This window comes from Eumetopias jubatus, unplaced genomic scaffold (assembly GCF_037043125.1).
Source record: "Eumetopias jubatus isolate StellerSeaLion01/CBP00866 unplaced genomic scaffold, mEumJub1_p1.0 scaffold_15, whole genome shotgun sequence".
In the NCBI taxonomy this organism is placed as follows: domain Eukaryota; kingdom Metazoa; phylum Chordata; class Mammalia; order Carnivora; family Otariidae; genus Eumetopias; species Eumetopias jubatus.
In genome coordinates, this window is record NW_028274821.1 from 29,005,699 (window position 1) to 29,026,197 (window position 20,499).

Genomic DNA, 20,499 nt, shown 5'->3' on the forward strand with positions numbered 1-20,499 from the left:
AAATACCCTTCTCCTGTCCCATTTCCTCTTCTCCTTCCCAGGACCTGGCACTCCCCTAATGATGTGAGTCCTTTCTGTCTAGTTTTAACACTTTTACTTTATATGTGTGTATTGTTTTATGACATTATGGGTATCTTTTTGCAACTTCCTTCCTATTCTGTTCCATGGGTCTCTGTGTCTGGCTTTATACCAGTACCAAAGTGGGTTAATGACTGTAGCTTTAAGATATGTTTTCAAATCCAGAGGTGTGAGTCCTCTACCTTTGTTTTTCTTTATAAGGTTGTTGGCTCTTTGGGGTTCTCTAAGATTCTTTATGCAAAAGAAAAATGTCATTTGGATTTTAATAGGACTGCACTGTATCTATGGACTGCTTGGGGTAATATGGACATTTTGACAATATTAAATCTTTCAATCCCTCAACACAGAATGCCTTTCATTTATTTGTGTCATAATTTTTTTCAGCAATGTTTTGTAGTTTGTAGCATACAAGTCTTTCATCTCCTTAAGTTTATTCCTATTTTGTCTTTTTGATGATATTATAAATGGGCTTTTAAAAAAATCTCTTATTGGACTGCTGTTAGTGTATAAAAACACAATTGATATTTGAGTATTGATTTTGCATCCTGTAACTTTACTGAGTTCATTTATTAGTTTTAACAGTTTTTCTGTGGAGTCTTTAGGCTTTTGTACATACAAGATCATGTCATTTATAAACAGTAAACTGTCCCTTAAAATTTGGATGCCTTGAGGGGTGCCTGGGTGGTACAGTTGGTTAAATGTCCGACTACTGGTTTGGGCTCAGGTCTTGACCTCAAGGCCCTGAGATCAAGCCCCATCTCAGGGCTCCACGCTCAGTATGCAGTCAGCTTGGGACTCTCTCTCCTCCCTCTGTCCCTCCCCTCTGCACACTCTCTCTATCTAAACTAAATAAATAAATCTTAAAAAAAATTTTTTGGATGCCTTGGGGCACATGGGTGGCTCTGTCAGTTAAGTGTCCTACTCTTGGTTTCTGCTCAGGTCATGATCTCAGGGTGATGGGACTGAGCGTCAGGCTCTACCCTCAGTGCGGAGTGTGCTGAAGATTCTCTCCTTCTCCTTCCCCTTCTCCCTCTCCTCCCATGTGTGTGCGCTCTCGCTCTCTCTAAATAAAATCTTAAAAAAAACACACACAAAATAAAATTTGGATGCCTTTTGTTTCTTTGTCTTGCCCAATTGCTCTAGTACTTCCAGTACTTTGTTAAAAAGAAGTGGTAAGAGAGAGTAACCTTGCTTTGTTTCTGATTTTAGAAGGAAAAAATTTTGGTCTTTCACCATGAAGGATGATGCTAGTTGCAGCCTTCTCACACATGGTCTTTATTTTGTTGAAGTAGTTTCTTTGTATTCCTGATTTGTTGAATTTTCTTATCATGAAAGGGTGTTGAATTTTATCAAATAGTTTTTTCTGATTTAATTAAAATTATCATGATGTGGTTTTCTCCATCATTCGGCTAATACGGTGTATTACGCTAATTGGTTTTTGTATGTTGAACCATCTTTGCATGTTAGGAATTAATCCCACTTGACCATATGCATAATCTTTTTAGTGTATTGCTGAGTTTGGTTTGCTTGTATACTGATGAGGATTTTTACACATCATCAATATTCATCACGAATATTTGTCTATAGTTTCCTTTTCTTCTACTGTCTTTATCTACCTTTGGTATCACAGTAATGCTGGCCTCATAAAATGAGTTTTGAAATGTACCCTCCTCTTCAATTACCTGAAAAAGTTTGAGAAGGACTGGTGTTAATTCTTTAAATATTTGGTAGAAAACTCTAGTGAAACCATCTCGTCCTGGGCTTTTCTTTGTTGGAAAGTTTTTGATTACTGATTCAGTCTCCTTCCTGTTATAGATCTGTTCAGTTTTTTAAACTTATGATTCACTCTTGGTAGGTTGTATGTTTATAAAAAAAGTTAACCATTTCTTCTAAGTTATCCAATTTGTTATAATATAATCGTTCACAGTAGTCTCATTCTTTTTTTTTTTAAGTTTCTTATTTCAATTCAATTTAATTAACATATACTGTATTCTTAGTTTCAGAGGTAGAATTTAGTCATTCATCAGTTGCATACAATACCCAGTGCTCATTACCTAAAGTGCCCTCCTTAATGCCCATTATCCAATTACCCCATCTGCCCACCACCTCCCTTCTAGCAACCCTCAGTATGTTTTCTATAATTAAGAGTCTCTTATGATTTCCTTCCTCTATGCTTTGTCTTATTTTAATTTTCTTTCCCTTCCCCTATGTTCATCTGTTTTGTTTCTTAAATTCCACATATGAGTGAAATCATATGGTATTTGTGCTCCTCTGACTTATCTCGCTTAGCATAATACCCTCTAGTTCCAACCACATTGTTGTACTTGTCAAGATTTCATTCTTTTTAATGGCTGAATGATATTCTACTGTATATATATACCACCTCTTCTTTATCCATTCATCTGTCAATGAACATCTGGGCTCTTTCCATAGTTTGGCTATTGCAGACATTACTGATATAAACACCAGGGTGCATGCGCTGCTTCAAATCACTGTTTGTATACCTAGTACTGCAATTGCTGGGTTGTAGGGTAACTCTGTTTTTAACTTTTTGAGGAACCTCCATACTGTATTCCAAAGTGGCTGCATCAGTTTGCATTTCCACCAACAGTGTAAGAGGCTTGCCCTTTCTCCACATCCTTGCCAATATCTGTTGTTTCCTGAGTTGTTCATTTTAGCCATTCTGACCGCTGTGAGGTGGTATCTCATTGTGGTATTGATTTGTATTTCCCTGATGCCAAATTTAAGCATTTTTTCATGTGTCTGTTGGCCATTTGTATGTCTTCTGTGGAAAAATGTCTGTTCATCTCTTCTGCCCATTTCTTGACTAGATTTGTGTTTTTCTGGGTGTTGAGTTTAATTTTTTATAGATTTGGGATACTAGCCCCTTATATGACAAGACATCGGCAAATATCTTTCTCTCATTCAGTAGGTTGCCTTTTGGTTTTGTTGACTGTTTCCTCTGCTGTGCAAAAGCTTTCTTATCTTCATGAAGTCCCAATAGTTCAGTTTTGCTTTTGTTTCTCTTGCCTTTGGAGATGGTCTGGCAAAAAGCTGCTGCAACCTAGGTCAAAAGGTTGCTGCCTGTGTTCTCCTCTAAGATTTTGATGGATTCCTGTCTTACATTTAGTCTTTCATCTATTTTGAGTCTATTTTTGTGTATGGTGTAAGAAAGTGGTTTGATCTCATTCTTCTGTGTGTGGCTATCCAATTTTCCCAACACCATTTCTGAAGAGACTGTCTTTTTTCCATTGGATATTCTTTCCTATTTTGTCGAAGATTAGTTGACCACAGAGTTGAGGGTCCATTTCTGGGTTCTCTATTCTGTTTCACTGATCTATGTGTCTGTTTTTGTGCCAGTACCATACTGCCTTGATGATTACAGCTTTGTAATAGAGCTTGAAGTCCAGAATTGTGATGCCTCCAGCTTTGCTTTTCTTTTCCAACATTACTTTGGCTATGTGGGGTCTTTTCTGCTTCCATACAAATTTTAGAATTGTTTGTTCCAGCTCTGTGAAAAATGTTGATGGTATTTTGTTTGATAGGGATTGCACTGAATGTGTAGACTGCTCTGGGTAGCATGACATTTTAACAATATTTGTTCTTCCAATTCATGAGCATGGAATGTTTTTCCATTTCTTTGTATCTTTCTCAATTTCTTTCGTAAGTGTTCTATAGTTTTCAGAGTAAAGATCCTTTACTATAATAATATAATAAGCCTAAAGGCTTATTCCTAGGTATCTCATTGTTTTTGGTGCAATTTTAAGTGGGATCGATTCCTTGAATTCTCTTTCTTCTGACTCATTGTTATTGTATAAAACTGCAACTGACTTCTGCGCATTGATTTTATATCTTGTGACTTTGCTGAATTCCTTTATCAGTTCTAACAATTTTTGGATGGAGTCTTTTGGGTTTTCTACATGTCATCTGCAAAGAGTGAAAGTTGGATTTCTTCTTTGCCAATTTGGATACCTGTTATTTCTTTTTACTGTGTGATTGCTGAGGCTAGGACTTCCAGTACTATGTTGAACAACAGTGGTGAGAGTGGACATCCCTGCTGTGTTTCTGACCTTAGGGGGAAAGTCTCAGTTATTACCCATTGGGGATGATATTCACTGTGGACTATTCATAATGGCTTTTATGATATTGAGGTATGTACCCTCTATCCCTACACTGTGGACAGTTTTGATCAAGAAAGGATTCTGTATTTTGTCAAATGCTTTTTCTGCATCTACTGAGAGGATCATATGGTTCTTGTCCTTTCTTTTATTAATGTGGTGTATCACACTGATTGATTTGTAAATGTTGAACCACCCTTGCAGCCCAGGAATAAAACCCATTTGGTTGTGGTGAAGAATCCTTTTAATGTATACTGTTGAATCCTATTAGCTAGTATCTTGGTGAGAATTTCTGAATCCATGTTCATCAGGGATATTGGTAATTCTCCTTTTTGGTGGGGTCTTTGTCTGGTTTCAGGATCAAGGTAATGCTGACCTCATAGAATGAGTTTGGAAGTTTTCCCTCCATTTCTATTTTTTGAAACAGCCTCAAAAGAACAGGTATTAATTCTTTAAATGTTTGGTAGAATTCCCCTGGGAAGCCATCCAGCCCTAGACTCTTGGTTGTTGGGAGATTTTTGATTAATGATTTGATTCCTTTGCTGGTTATGAGTATGTTCAGGTTTTTTTCTACTTCTTTCTGTTTCAGTTTTGGTAGTTTATATGTTCATATGTAAGAATGCATCCATTTCTTACAGATTGCCTAATCTGTTAATTGCTCGTAACATTCTCTTATAATTGTATCTCTTCGATGTTGGTTGTGATCTCTCCTTTCATTCATGATTTTATTTATTTGGGTCCTTTTTCTTTTCTTTTTGGTAAGTCGGGCTAGGGGTTTATTGATCTTATTCTTTCAAAGAACCAGCTACTAATTTCTTTGATCCGTTCTTTTGTTTTTCTGATTTCTGTATCATTGATTTCTGCTCTAATCTTTATTTCTCTTCTCCTGCTGGATTTTGGCTTTATTTGCTGTTCTTTTTCCAGCTCCTTTAGGTCTAAGGTAAGGTTGTGTTTCTGAGACTTTTCTTGTTTCTTGAGAAAGGCCTGTTTGCTGTAAACTTCCCTCATAGGACCACCTTTGCTGCATCCCAAAGGTTCTGAACTGCCATGTTTTCATTTTCACTTGCTTCCATATATTTTTTTAATTCTTCTTTAATTTCCTGGTTGACCCATTCATTTTTTACCAAGATGCTCTTTATTCTCCATGTATTTGAGTTCTTTCCAAATTCCCTCTCCACAATGCATTGTGGTCCGAAAATATACAGAGAATGATCCCAAACTTTTGGTACCGGTTGAGATATGATTTGTGACCCAGGATGTGATCTATTCTAGAGAATGTTCCATGTGCACTTGAGAAGAATGTGTGTTCTGCTGTTTTAGGATGGCATGCTCTGAATATATATGTGAAGTCCATCTGGTCTATGGTGTCATTCAAAGCTCTTGTTTCCTTGTTGATCTCCTGCTTAGATGATCTATTGCTGCAAGTGTGGTGTTAAAATCCCCTATTATTATTGTATTATTACCAATGAATTTCTTTAACTTTGTTAGTAATTGGTTTATTTATTTGGTTGTTCCCATGTTAGGGGCATAAATATTTACAACTGTTAGCTTTTCTTGTTGGACAGACCCTTTAATTATGATGCAGTATCCTCCTTCATCTCTTATTATACTCTTTGGTTTAAAATGCAGTTTGTCTGATATAAGGATTGCTACTCCAACTTTCTTTTGATGTCCACTGGCATGATAAATAGTTCTCCACCCCCGCACTTTCAATCTGGAGGTGTCTTTGGGCATAAAGTGAGTCTCTTGTAGACAGCATTTGGATGGGTTTTTTGTTTTTTTTTTTTTTTAATCCAGTCTGATACCCTGTGTCTTTTGATTGGGGCATTTAGCTCATTTACATTTACAGTAACTAGGGAAAATTTAGTGCCATTGTATTACCTGTGACATTGCTATTTCTGTCTATTGTCCCTGTTCCTTTCTGGTCTTTGTTACTTTTGGGCTCTCCCTTCTCTCAAAGGATCCCCTTTAATATTTCTTGTAGGGCTGGTTTAGTGTTTACAAATTCCTTTAGTTTTTATTTGTCCTGGAAACTATCTCTTCTTCTATTCTGAATGACAGCTTTGCTGGATAAAGTATTATTGGCTGCATATTTTTGCCATTTAGCACACTGAATATATCATACCAGTCCTTTCTGGCCTGCCAGGTCTCTGTGGACAGGTCTGCTGCCAGTCTTATGTGTCTACTCTTGTAGGTTAAGGACCTCTTGGTTTCAGGATTTTCTCTTTATCTTTGAAATTTGGCAAATTTCACTATTATATGTCAAGGTATTGACTTATGTTCATTGATTTGGGGGGGGGGGATTCTCTCTGCCTCCTGGACTTGAATGCCTGTTTCCTTCCCCAGATTAGGAAGTTCTCAGCTATAATTTGTTCAAATAAATCTTCTGCCCTTCTCTCCCTCTCTTCATCTTCTGGAACCCCTGTTATCTGGATATTATTTCACTTTATGGAATCGCTGAGTTCTTGATATCTTCCTTCCTGATACAGTAGTTGTCTTTCTCTTCTTTTCAGCTTTCTTATTTTCCATCATTTTATCTATATCACTGACACTCTCTTCTTCCTCATTTATCCTCGCTTTTAGGGCCTCCATTTGGGATGCATCTCAGTAATAGCATTTTTAATTTCAGCCTGACTAGGTTTTAGTTCCTTTATTTCTACAGTAAGGGATTCTCTAGTATCTTCTATGCTTTTTTCAAGGCCAGCTAGTATCTTTGTAATCAATGTTTTAAATTCCAGTTCAGACATCTTTACTCATATCTGTATTGATTAAATCTCTGGCAGTGAGTACTACTCTCCTGTTCTTTTTTTGGGGTAAATTTCTCCATCTCAACATTTTGTCCAGGAAAGAACAGAAGAAAGAGAGAGAAAAGACCACCACCACCACAACAAAAAGAACAAAGCAGAAGAAAACAAAAATAAAACAAGAAAAAGTCAAACAAGAAACAAACCAGAACAAAACAAAAAACTAGATCCTGGGTGTATTTTGGTCTGCTGGTTAAAAGAAATTAGATCCCAAAATAGAAAAGAAAGAAAAACTTATATATGTACAAAAATAAAATAAAATACTATGAAAAGAAACCAAAAATAATATATAGAGTAAAAAGTAAAAAGAAAAAAGAATTAAAAAAATAAAATAGCTGAAAAAAAATAAAACTGAAAGACTAAAGAATAAAAAAACCCCTCTAATGCTATATACTGTTTTTCCCAAGAGCTGAAGCTTTGCAGTTCTCTATGATGAGTAAAGGGTGCTAGCCAGTTGTTCTTGCTGGTCTTCTGAGGGACGAGCCTGTTGGGCTGATTTTCAGGTGCCCTCGCACTTCTGGAAATGGGCCTCTCTTGCCAGGGGGCCCAGCTTTAGTGTAAACAGTTCCAGATTGCACTAGGTGGTGCTGTTTTGCTCCTTGAAGGCTTTCAGCACTGATAGGCAGGATGAACACGGCAGTGCTCCACTCTCTAGCCCTTGAGCTAAAAGTGAGCTTTCAGTCTTCAGTGAGCCCTCAGAGAGAAGTAGTCAATCACTCTTGTCTCCCTGGTTTCTGTCAAAACTCTGTGTTCACCCAGCTTGTAACTGAGCATTTTTATCTCAGGCACGCCCTGAATGTTTTATTTACCCTAAAAGCTGGTGACTGAGTAAAAGAATTACCACTTAGTTCTACATATCTCATTATAACTACAGAGGACTGACATGCACTAGTAGGAGAAAAAAATGTTAACATCATAGTTATTATTTTCATCTAACTTGTAGAGTATTATAGGACTGCTAAGAAAAGTATTCAGGATTTTATCACTTAATACTTTTTTTTAAACATTTTTTTATTTGAGAGAGAGAGAGAGACAGGGATAGCAAGAGAGAGAGAGAGCGCGCACGAAGAAGCGGGGAGAGGAAGAAGCAGGCTCCCAGCTGAGCAGGGAGCCCCACCTGGGGCTCAATCCCAGGACCCCAAGATCATGACCTCAGCCAAAGGCAGATGCTTAACCGAGTCACCCAGGTGCTCCCATTAACATACTTTTGTGGTTAGAGTTCTTTATTATGCTTTTATTATCTAACTTTTGTAACAGATTTAAAAGTAATTTATGTACTACCATTACAGTATCACAGGATTTTGCATTTGTTTATATATTTACCTTTAACAGAGAGTTTTATATTTCAGTATGCTCTTGTGTTGCTGCCTAAAGTCCTTTGGTTTCAACTTGAAAAATTCCCTTTAACAATTCTTGTAAGGCTGGTCTTGTGGTGATGAACTCCCCCAGCTTTTGTTTATTTGGGAAAGTCTTAATTTCTCCATTTTTGAAGGACACTTTGCAGAATATAATAATCTTGGTTGGCAGGTTTTTGTTTTAGCACTTTTGAATATGTCATCTCTCTCCCTTCTGGGCTTAATGTTTCTGCTGAGTAATCCACTGATAATCTGGAGAGCTTCCTTGTAGGTGTTGCATTTCTCGTATTCTTTCTTGTTTTTTCTTGCTGCTGTCAACATTCTCTGTCTCTTGACAGTTTGATTACAACATGTTTTGCTGTGGGTCCTTTTGGATTTATTCTAGTTGGGAGTTCTTTGACCTTCTTGAATTTGGATGTCCAGTTCCTTCCTCAGATTTGATAAGCTTTTTCTCACTCCTGTGACTCCTGCTATACATATAATTGGTCCCCTTGATGTCCCATAAACTCTAAGGCTTAATTAACTTCATTCTTTTTTTTTTTTTACTTGATTTGACAATTTCAAGTGACATGTCTTCAAGTTAACTGATTGACTAAGTCTACTGTTGAACCCCTCTACTAAATTTTTCAATTCAGTTATTGTATTCTTCAGCTCCAGAATGTCTATTTGGTTGTTTTTTATAATTGCTATCTGCTGATATTCTCATTTTGTTTATGCGTCATTTTTCTGATTTAGTTGTTTATCTGTATTCTATTGTAGTGCACTGAGCTCCTTTAGGACGATTATTTTTAATTCTTTGCCAGGTAGTTAGGTCATAGCTCTCCACTTCTTTAGGGTAGGTTTGTGCAAATTAATTTTGTTCCTTTGTTTGGGCCATGTTTTCCTGTTTCTTTGTGTGCCTTGTTATATTTTGTTGTGTTTTCTGCAGCCAAAGAAATAGCCACTTCTCCCAGTCTTTATGGACTGCCTTTGTACAAGGGAAGATGTTCACTAATCAACCTGGTGAGAGAGTCTGGGGGTCCTTTGAATCTTTTCTGGGGATGTGTTTTCTCTGGGATTGTTTATGTAATTTCCCAGAGAGCTTGCCAGCTTTTCAGGAGTTTGCAATCTCTTTCTCCCTCTGGTGTTTGTCTGCGGTACTGCAGGTTCTCTGGTGTTAACAAGCCACTAAGCTCTTTGGTTCTCTGCAGCCTCCTCACCTCCAAAGTATGCTGGTTCTGTTATTGCTTCAAGTCAAGGGAGACTGAAACCAATCCCTAAGGTAGCCCCTCCAGAAGCTGGAAGATTAGATATATATTCCACTCTTCTTTCCCACCCCCTACGCCACCTAGACATTAGCTATGAGTTGGGTGTTTTCTCCCTGAGCCTACCTCCGTCTGCAGCACTGTCAGTTCTCTGGTGCTGCAAAAAGCAGCTGAGGACTCTCTAATGTGCCACAGTCCCCAGGCATTGAAAGTATGCTGGTTCCCCATGAGTGGTCAGAATCAGGCAAGTGAGACACCAGTCCCTCAGGCAGCCCCCCCAAAGCAGGAACACTGAACATATTCCATTCTTTTCTTTCCCCATCAAGTGAGAAGCTGTAAGCTAGAATTTTCCTCCCAATCTCACAACACTGAGCCAGCTTAGGGGAAGGGCTACTGACTGTGGTTGATATGAAATGGCCTTCTTACCCATTTCAATATGGTTGTTTTTAACTTTGAGTTTGCCTGGGGTATTATAACGTCTTAATTGGTTTCTGGAGTTCTCATAAAGGCTCTTTGGGTCATATACCATTGTTAAGTCAGTGTCTCTGTATGGAAACAAGGACTGGGGCTTCCTATTCTACTGTCATGCTGACATCACTCTTGAAGAATTTTTTAAATGTTTGTTATTTATTCTTCTTTCCTCTTTTAGTAATAACTTACTTATATTTTTTGCCCATTTCTATACTGGAGTGTTTGCCTCTTTATGATTGATTTGCAGGAGGCATTTCTATACTTCCCATACTAATCCTTTGTCTGTTTTATGGTTGCAAATATCTTCCAATTCTCTGGCTAATGTTTTCCACTTGTTAATAGTGTTTTTGTTTTGTTGTTGTTTATTCTCAGTTTTTTAAAAATCATTAACTTGACACAGTTTGGGTTGTTGGTGAAGGGTGTACATATACCTTGTATCCTACTGATATTTTAAGTCCATTTAAGTAAATTTCTAATTCTATTATTCAAAATTCATCTCAAGGCAAAACCAAAGTCTCTACCTGACATGTAAATAAATGACTATAAATGCTTTCCATGTCCCTCCTAGGGACTCTTATTACTTTTTAGGTATAACTTATATACCACAAAATGTACCTCTCTGAAATGTTCAGTTCAAAGATTTTTAAAAAATTACTGAGTTGGACAGCCATTACCACTAATGATCCACTTTTAGGACATTTCCATCACCTCAAGATCTTTTGTACTCATTTGCAGCAAATCCCTGTTCCTACCTTTAGCCCTAGGCAACAGCTAATCTACTCTGTCTCTATAGATTTACCTATTCTGGACATTTTATAACAATGGAATCATATAATATATGGTCTTCAGTGACTGGCTTCTTTCACTAAGCATAATGTTTTTGAGGTTCACACATGTCACATGAATCAGTAGATTGTTCCTTTCTTAGTGAGGTATAGTATTCTACTGTATGGACACAACATATTTTGTTTATCCATTCATGAGTTGATGGATATTTGGGTTGCTTCCACTTTTTGTTTATTATGAATAATGCTGCTATGAACAATCTGTATACGAGTATTCATGTGCTTATTAGCCATTTGTATATTTTTTTGATGATGTTTTCCAATCTTTTGCCTATTTTTTTTTTAACTGGGTGGTCTTATTACTGAGTTCTTTATATCTTATTACTGAGTACGTTATATATTCTGGGTAGGAGCCCTTTATCAGATACATAATCTGAAAATATTTTCTCTCAGTTTATGACTTGTCTTTTCATTTCTTAAATGGTGGTAACAGACAATACTTACTTGTTTATCCATCCAGTTAAGGTGGTCCTTTGGATCATTTCTGGTTTTGAACTATTACAAAATTGAGCAGCTATGAATATTTGTTTAGAAATATTTATGACTACCTATGTTTTCGTTTATTGTGAGTAAATACTCAAGAATGGAGTTGGTGGATCATATGGTAAGTGTGTGTCTACCAAAGTAATGATACCACTCCACATTCTCACAGACAGCAGATGAGAGATCCAGTGGTTCCATATCTTCTCCAGCACAGGTTGATGTGTTTTAAACTTTAGTCATCTGATGGAGTATACAGTTGGTATCATGTTTGTTTTTTTCCTTGCTTTTTTAAAATTGTGGTAAAACATACATAATTGTTATTATTTTTTAATTATTTGTACTTGGTAACCATTTAGTGGCATTAAACACATTCACATGCTGTGTACCCATCACCACAATCTATCCCCAAAGCTTTTCATTATCCCTAACCCCTAACATAACCTACGGGCCCATTAAACAATAACCCCATTCCCTCTACCTCTAACCTCTATTCTGCTGTCTCTACTGAGTTTTCCTCTTCTAGGTACTTCATATAAGTGGAATCATACATTATTTGCCCTTCTGTGTCTGGCTTCTTTCACTAAGCATGATGTTTTCAAGGTCCACCCATGTTCTTGCATATATAAAAATTTTATTCCTTTTTATGGCTGAAGAATATTCTGTTGTATTTACATACCATGTTTTTTATTTATCCACTCCACATTTTGTTAATGGGAACTTGCAGTGTTGCCACCTTTTGGCTATTGTGAATAATGCTGCTATGTACACTGGTGTTCAAATATCTGTTCAAGTCCCCGTTTTCAATTCTTTTGAATATATACCTAGGAGTGGCATTTCTGGGTCTTATAGTAATGCTATGTTTAATTTTTTGAGGCACTGCCGAACTTTTCCACAGTGGCTTTATCATTTAACGTTCCCACCAGCAAGACTATAATTTGTTACATTCCCACCAACAATGCACAAGGGTTCTACTTCCTTAACTTACTTGCTAACATTTATTATTTTCCATTTTTGCTTGTTTTAAAAATTATAGATCATGGCTAATACATGTGACATAATATCCCACTGTGGTTTTGATTTGCATTTCCCTAATAACTGGTGATGCTGAACACTGTTTCATGTGCTTACTGGCCGGTTACGTATCATCTTTGCAGACATAAGACATCTCTCTTGGCCCATTTTTGAATTGAATTTTTTGTTTTTGTTGAGTTTCAGTTCTTTCAGTATTAATCCCTTATTGGATACATAACTTCCAAATATTTTCACTCAGTCAGTAGGCTTTTTGCTTTGATGATGTCTTATAATTCATAAAAATTCATAATTTTAATGAAGTCCAATTATTTACTTTTCCTTTGTTGCTTGTGCTTATGGTATCATATCCAAAAAATCACTACCAAATCAATGTCATGAAGATTTTCTCCAGTGTTTCTGTTTAAGAGTTTTATAGTTTAAAGTTTAGATGCAAAGGATCATGTAGGCTGAGAGCAAAGACCATTTGTGATAGTTTTAATTGACAGTAGCTTTATAAAAACAAACAAAAAGCAAAAAACAAGGACAAAAGTCCCTTGTCCCCAGACTCTCTTAGTTAATAATTTGTTAAAAATGAAATTCTCACCAGGGCACCTGGGTGGCTCAGTTGGTTAAGCGTCTGCCTTTGGCTCAGGTCATGATCCTAGAGTCCTGGGGTGGAGCCCCTGTGTCAGGTTCCCAGCTCTCAGTACAGCTTCTGCTTCTGCCTCTGCCTCTGCCCCTCCCCCTGCTCATGCACGCTCTCTCTCTCTCTCTCTCTCAAATGAATACATACCATCTTGGAAAAAAAAAATGAAATGCTCACCAATGAAGACAACTTTGAATTCTCTCACATAGTGAAGAACATTTTGTAATGTGATTAATTGCCTTTTAATTTGTCTGAATCTATTTGATTTGTTTAGTCTAGATTTTGGAATATCATGTTTCTTAAAATAAGTCTTATGTGCTTATCAAATATCTGTTGCCTTGTAAATACTGTTTGTGTGTGTGTGTGTGTATTTATAAGACACACACACACACACACACACTCTTTCTCTCTCTGAGCTGAGCCATTCCTTTGTTTGTGTTCCCTACTGTATATGTAGGGATTTTTACTCAATGGGTCACAAGAGACGCTGCATGATTTACTGCCCTATAAAAGTTGAAAGAATAGTGATTAAAAAAAAGAAAGTTTCATAAAACTCACCAATTTGCCATGTATAATCTCTCCATACAGAATAAAACCTGAACTTATGAACATGCATTTTCAAAGAATTATAAAATTTTTCTCTCATAACCAGACTGATACATTTTGAAACTTAAGAAGGGGGATGTTTAGTTTAACACCTACCGCCTTTGAGTGTTAAATCCATTAAGATGATTCTCTCGGAGTTCAGACACTAATGATAAAACCATCTGTAAAACAAAATCAGTTGCAGGTTAACTCATACTGCAAAACAGGATTACATCAGTTCTATTTTTCTTGGTGTGAGTGATATTTCCGTTGAGATTCCCTCCCCTCCCCTACCCATCCTCTCCTTGTTTTACTTTGTCCAAATGAAAAGAAAGAGGTACCAAGTCACATTTACTAATAACTTGGATTTTATTTTTAATGTCTGTTATTCCACATTTCAGTTTAATCAAATGAACAATAGACTGATCATTAATTTCCAAAGAAAACCAAACCTGTTAAAAATAAAACCACATTAAAGTTACCTTATTTTTTTCTTTCCTAATTTAGCTCTAGTTATTTTTTAAAAATGCTATTTATGTATAAAGTTTCCAAAAGACCAGGACACTTAACAAACATTAAAAATCTCATATTTATTTAGTATTTAGAAGATCGTAAGTTAAAATTTCTTGAATTTGACCAAAATTCAAGGCAAAAGAAAACATAGCTTTAATACTAAGATGTGAATATATAATACTATTTACAACATTGTTACTTATTGAATTTTTTGCTTTAACATAAAGTTCCTATCAGTTTATTTTAAATACAAAATTCATCCAACAGTAAAAGGGTGTGTTTACACTGGTTAAGGAAATCTCTTCTCCCAAAAATCTCTGTGAGAATAAATGAGATCCGTTAAGAGAAAAGAGGGGTTGGTTGATTTAGAATAACCTCTCCTGGTTTCCTTCTTTTTTCTCATAATCTCCCACCTCATGTTTCTTCCTTACATGGCTGTAAGTCCGCCCAAGGTAAGAAGAGATAAACAGAGAAAAGTTAAACATCTCTCCTGGAAGAGTGAGATATTTCCATTTACCCTTTTTGCCAATGGTACATTAAGCAACAAAAATTTCAATACTAATAAATTAAAAATACTCACATTTTTAAGCAAACCAGGACAGTAATCTGCAGGTGCAAATCCAAGACCTTGAGTAAAAAGACCAACTTCTTTTGTATCAAATCTGAATGCCGAAAGTATATGAGATAACAACCCCTTAAAAACATAAAGTTATTAAAAGTGATTGCAAGTACCTATTACGTATAATGCCTAGAGTCTAGGTCATCTGTAAATGCACTCATCTCTGTGAAATGATAATCTTAATTTGTCCAAATACCCAGTTCACCTGGATTCATGGTATAAAGAAGAAATGTTAGCATTAAAATTATCACATTAAAAATAGGTCAATTTAAACAAATGTTAACAGCGAAGCAAAAATATGTAATAAATGAACAGTGCTTTAATCATATTAAGAATGTGATATTTATTGTTTTTAAACTCAGCAAAATATTTTTATCAAAGTAGCTATAATTTAACACATGACAAAGAACATACCACAAATTACTAAGGAAAGATGATGCAATAAATGGTGTTATGGGAACGCTATTTGAAAAAAAAATTAGATTCGTACCTTATGTTATTCATCAAAATATACTTGAATTTAATGTAAAGTTAAACATCAATGTAAAGAGATCAATGTAAAAATGAAATAATAAATGAGAAGAAAACAGTACTTTTCAGGTATCTGAATAGGGAAGAACTTTGTAAACTGAAAATCAAGGGAGCAAATCATTGGTTTTTCTAAATAGAAATAAAACCTTGTGCTTTCATAAAATAAGCACAAACTAGGAAGAATATTATTAACAAATAATGACATCATAAATAAATGTGCAAAATACATGACAAACACTAAGAACATAAAAAATGAGTATGAACAGATAATTCATAAGAGAAAATACAGATGCACAAGAAACACACCAATAAATGTTCACACTCATAAAATCAAAGGGTAAATTTAAACATCAACATACCATTTTTCACTTAATGAATTAAAGATTTTTACAGACCTCAATACCAAATGCTAATCTGGGTTCTCTGAAACAGGTACTCTGTGTGAGCTATTAAAATATAAATGGGTATCCATACATCCTGCTGCTGTGAACCACACTGAGACACCCCCAGGGGGTGTGAGTGGGTGTAACACAGCCCATTACCCACCCCAAGCTTAGACTGCCAGGGCGATATCTACCCAGAGGTTTACAACCTGAACAAAAGTGCCTTATAGGTTAGTAGAGACCTGCCTTATAAAGAGCAACTTGGAAATACATATTAAAGGTTTTTAAAAGATTTCAGAACTTTTAATGTATCTGGCACACATTTATGGAAATAAATCCAAATATGATGATGGGGATTATAATCAAAGATGTTCCCTACAATGATATTTCTCATAGTGAAAAATGCTAACAGCAGGAACTGATTAATTTATAATACCCTCATACAGTGGCCCATTGTAAACCATTAAAATGTTTATAAAGAATTTATGAGAGTATTTTAAATAGTTATATTACAATGTTAAATGAAGAAAGGAAGATGCAAATTTTAATACTCAGAAACAATCTCATCAATATAAAAATAATCCATAGATGGAAATGAAAAAATAATGGAAGAAACTATCACCAAATGTTAACAGTCTCTGGGGTGGTGCTATTATGGGTATATATATATTTTTTCTACTTTAGTACATTTTCCAGTTTCCTATGTATGTGTACTACTATTATAATCAGAAAAAAAATATTTACTTTTTGAAAAAGTGTTGTATTTGGAAACATTTTATTTTTCAACAGCAGCTTTATTGAGATATAATTCATATACTATGAAATTTACTCTTTAAAGTGTACAACCCCGTAGTTTTCAGTATATACACAGGGAATATACCTTTTTATTCTTTTTTAAGTTCTGTATTGCATTTTGTAAGTACACATTATGAGAAAATAAACTCGCGTATGTGCATCTAAATGTATGAGTCCATATACAAATACTTGGAGGACCATCGAATCTAGGGAAGGGGCTGTATTACCTCAGTCAAGGGTAGGCCCCACCAGACCAGGACAAGAAACTTACCAGTAATGCCCAGGGTCGATGGCATCATTTCAATTTTATCATGAACTGTTTCACATATTCAAAAAGATATAAAATAATATGACAAATTTCACCCATCACCACATTTAACAAGCATTAGAATCACTGAGAAGGCCTTCTGTGCCATCTCTCCCTTCCCCGACCAGTTCTACAGCCATCCTTCCTCCCAGGGAGAATTCTACCCTGGATCTGGTGTGCACCCTTTCTTGTAGATCATGATATTTTCTCCCTGTGAGCTCAGATTTGCCTCATGATCCTCAAAACAGGACTCCAGGCAACACTACTAAGTCATGCAGGTTGAAAACTGCTGTCCCTGCATGTGATCCCATTTACTATTTTCAAACTGGAAAAATTCATAGCAAGTTAAGAAAGTAGCTTTGAAACATTACTAACTACTAAGCAAAAGATACTGATGATTTTTAAATCAGCAACATGTATCACATGACTTTACAAAAGTAAGTCACTGAGGAGGGAGAAAAACAGAGATTTATAGAGTTAAGGTAAACTTTTTGTAAGGTATAAAATACTTAAGAGGCTCCTTACTAGAGTGAAGAAGAAAAGGCTGGATGGAAGCCATTTGCATATTATTTGCCTTTTTTTCTCTTTCAGTTCAAAGCTGTCCTTTATAAATACAGAAAGCAAACAGGAGCTGAGGACAGCCCAGTTGGTTTCAAACACCAAGTGCCATCTGGGTGAGAGTAAGCAGTCATGGTCAGGTTGGCAAAGCCAGGGGAGGTAAATTACAGCCAGTGTGCCATCCTTTGAGGATCGGTGGGTACTGGCAAGTTCTGTGTAGGTCACCCCAGTAGGAAGCCTACATGGTGTAAGTGGCTAACTGCAGCCTGACCCACTGTATGAAGTGCCATGCAGGTGCTCTATTGAAGGAAAGGCCAGCCAGGCCTGGCCAGCATATGCCACATCCATGTGGAGGCACCCACCCCAGAGGTTCCATGGAACCCACATGGGGAGGTTCCAAGGAAGCTGGGCTTGGTTTGGAAACTAGGCTCGGCCAAGGACTCAGAGTCAGGGCCAGTCTGGGTTTTTCATGGTGGAGGTCAGCTATTTGAAGGGAGGGTAATACTGGAAGTGCTTAACTTTCAGCATTCTAAATTTAACCAACATTTAAAGCAACAGAAGCTGTTCTGACGACATGACAAATAAATAACAACTCAGAGTTTATGGTGTGAGTACTATTACTAAATCTGTGTTGGAGATGAGGAAACTAAGACACACTTAGCTTAAGTAACATGCCCAAGGCTGGTTACTTTATGGCCAAACCTTGTAAGGAACTTCCCTGTAACCACTCTCCATAGGTGGATGGAATCGTTTTTTAACATAACAATGCAAATATGATTTGTCCTCAGCTTATGACCCTTTAGGGCTCTCAATTGCTCTTCCGGTGAAGCCTAAACTTCTTTTCAAAGCTAAGCCCCCGCCTAGGGCTGACTTTCCCTCACTGGCTTGTTTGGAGCCACATAGGGCTACAGGCTCTTTGGCCCCTCAGAACTTTCGGATGTTCCAGTCCTTCTGCCATGAGGGTTCCTCTGGACCTGGTTAAATGTCACTTCTTGAGGGAATTCTAACAATTAAGACAACTAAAATTTAGGAGTGCTTTCCATGTGTGAAATACTGTTCTAAGTTCTCTAAGTATGGCATCTCACTTAAAAGCCCATAAATCAAGTTTTTAATAAAATTCAATTAAGCAAGTTTCAATTAAACCACCTATAAACAGGTGGCTACTGTCATTATAATTCACATGATTGACCCTTAAAAAATTAAAGTACAAAGTACTACAAGCTTAGTTGGTATAAAAAGTCATACAGTGTATGTACAATAGAAGGAAACCAATTTCAAGGCTGTAACAGTTAGGGATCAGTTAAGATTGTAGATCTTAAGGAAAACTATGCCAAGGCTTTCTCCCATAAATCCAGTGCCTTCCAGAAGCACTCACATCCTGGTCCTTGAACCAATGCATGGAGGCTTGCTTCTTAAAAGTGTATGAGTTACTTTGGTAGCTGAGCCAATGAAAGTTAAAAAAAAAAAAAAAGAAAAGAAAAAGAAAAAAAGAAAAAAAATTTCAGGACACTCAATAGATTCAGAGGGTACGACTAGGGATTGTAAATAATTCCTGCGTAATAAACAGTTCCCTAGATAGTATTCATAATGCTTGCTTTATGCAAGCTGACTATGATATTTAAGGTCTTGGAAAAATGAAAACAACTTAATTGGCAGACCTGTCCTAGACTAAATTCCTAAAATGATATGGCTAGAAAATGATTTTTAAAAAATCAAATGCTAGGGGCACCTGGGTGGCTCAGTCGGTTGAGCGGCTGCCTTCGGCTCAGGTCATGATCCCAGGGTCCTGGGATCGAGCCCCATGTCCGGCTCCCTGCTCAGCGGAGAGCCTGCTTCTCCCTCTCCCTCTGCCTGCCACTCTGCCTACTTGTGCTCTCTATCTCTCTGTCAAATAAATAAATAAAATATTTAAAAATAAAAAATAAAAAAAATAAAAAATCAAATGCTATATTATATAATTATAAAATATATAATAATATTAGTTCCCCATCCCACCTCCTGTTTAAAAAACAAAAACAAACAAAGAAAAACCCCATACTATACTACTCAGTGTTGGCGAGGATGTGGTGAGAGGGGCACTCTGTCCCTATTGGGAGCACAAATTTGTAAAGCCTTTCTGGGAAATCACTTGATGATATGTAGCCAAAGCATTACAGTTCATATCCTTTTACCCAGTAATTTAATTTCCAAGAATATACCTTAATGAAAGTTTTAGGTTCAGAGCAGCATTACTTATAACAGTGAAAAACTAAGAAGCAACCCAAGGACCCCACACAACACTGGATTGGTTGAATTCATCATGGTTTATGCAAGAGTGTGAATTATGTTGAAACAGATATTTAATGACATAGGAAAACACTATGTAACATTTATTTAAAAAGCAAGGTGTCAAACTGTATGTTCAATGTGATTTTAATTTTGTATGGAAAAACAATGCTGAGAAGAAATATAACAAATAGTTAACACAGATTTTTTTTTTTTCTAGCAGTGATTTAAAATTTCTTTCAACTATCTGTATTTCCAAAATTTCCACAATTACCAAAGCTGGTTACTTACTCTATGGCCAAAACTTATAAGGAACCTCCCTATATCCACTCTACACAAGGCAGCTGGAATAGTTTTTTATCATAACAATGCAGTTCTGATTGGTCCTCAGCATAAGACCCTTTATGGCTTACGTTTTATCATAGAAAATTTGTAAAATAAAATTACATGCTTTAACTTATGTCTGTTTTTTCCCATAATTCCCTAGTAAGCATTGCTATGGAGGGCCACAAGTTTTATCCCTGGTAAAATAATCATAGGTCCTAAGAAACAGCATACTGAGGCCTGGCTATGGTTACATAACTTCAGAACAGACACCTCAAACTTTAGACCTTGCTAAGAATTTTTTTTTTTACTGCCACCTAGTGGCTAACAGTCCAAACAGAAAACCATTAAACTGTGGCCCTTGGACAAACATTCATTCCTACTGTCATATGATAATTGATTATTTTGTAAATGCTGAGAGAGCAATCCTGGAAATCCTCTATTTCAATCCTCTCATTTTACTAATGAACTGATGAAGAACTGGGTTTCTGAAATAGGAATCAGTATCCACAAAAAGGATGTGAATGTAAACACACAGGTTCTAACTTGAAGGGCATAAAGAAA

General features: G+C 36.3%; 1 protein-coding gene across 11 annotated transcripts in view; it reads right to left on the reverse strand.

Moving 5' to 3' along the window:
- FANCC (FA complementation group C) overlaps positions 1-20,499 on the reverse strand; it is a 299,252-nt gene that overhangs the window by 78,968 nt on the left and 199,785 nt on the right. For all 11 annotated transcript variants that reach the window (XM_028122318.2, XM_028122310.2, XM_028122311.2 and 8 more), the window contains 2 exons: positions 14,734-14,847; positions 13,758-13,822 (listed from right to left, as the gene is read on the reverse strand). In XM_028122318.2, coding sequence (XP_027978119.1) covers positions 13,758-13,822; positions 14,734-14,847 — 179 coding nt within the window. The remainder of the gene's footprint in view (positions 1-13,757; positions 13,823-14,733; positions 14,848-20,499) is intronic.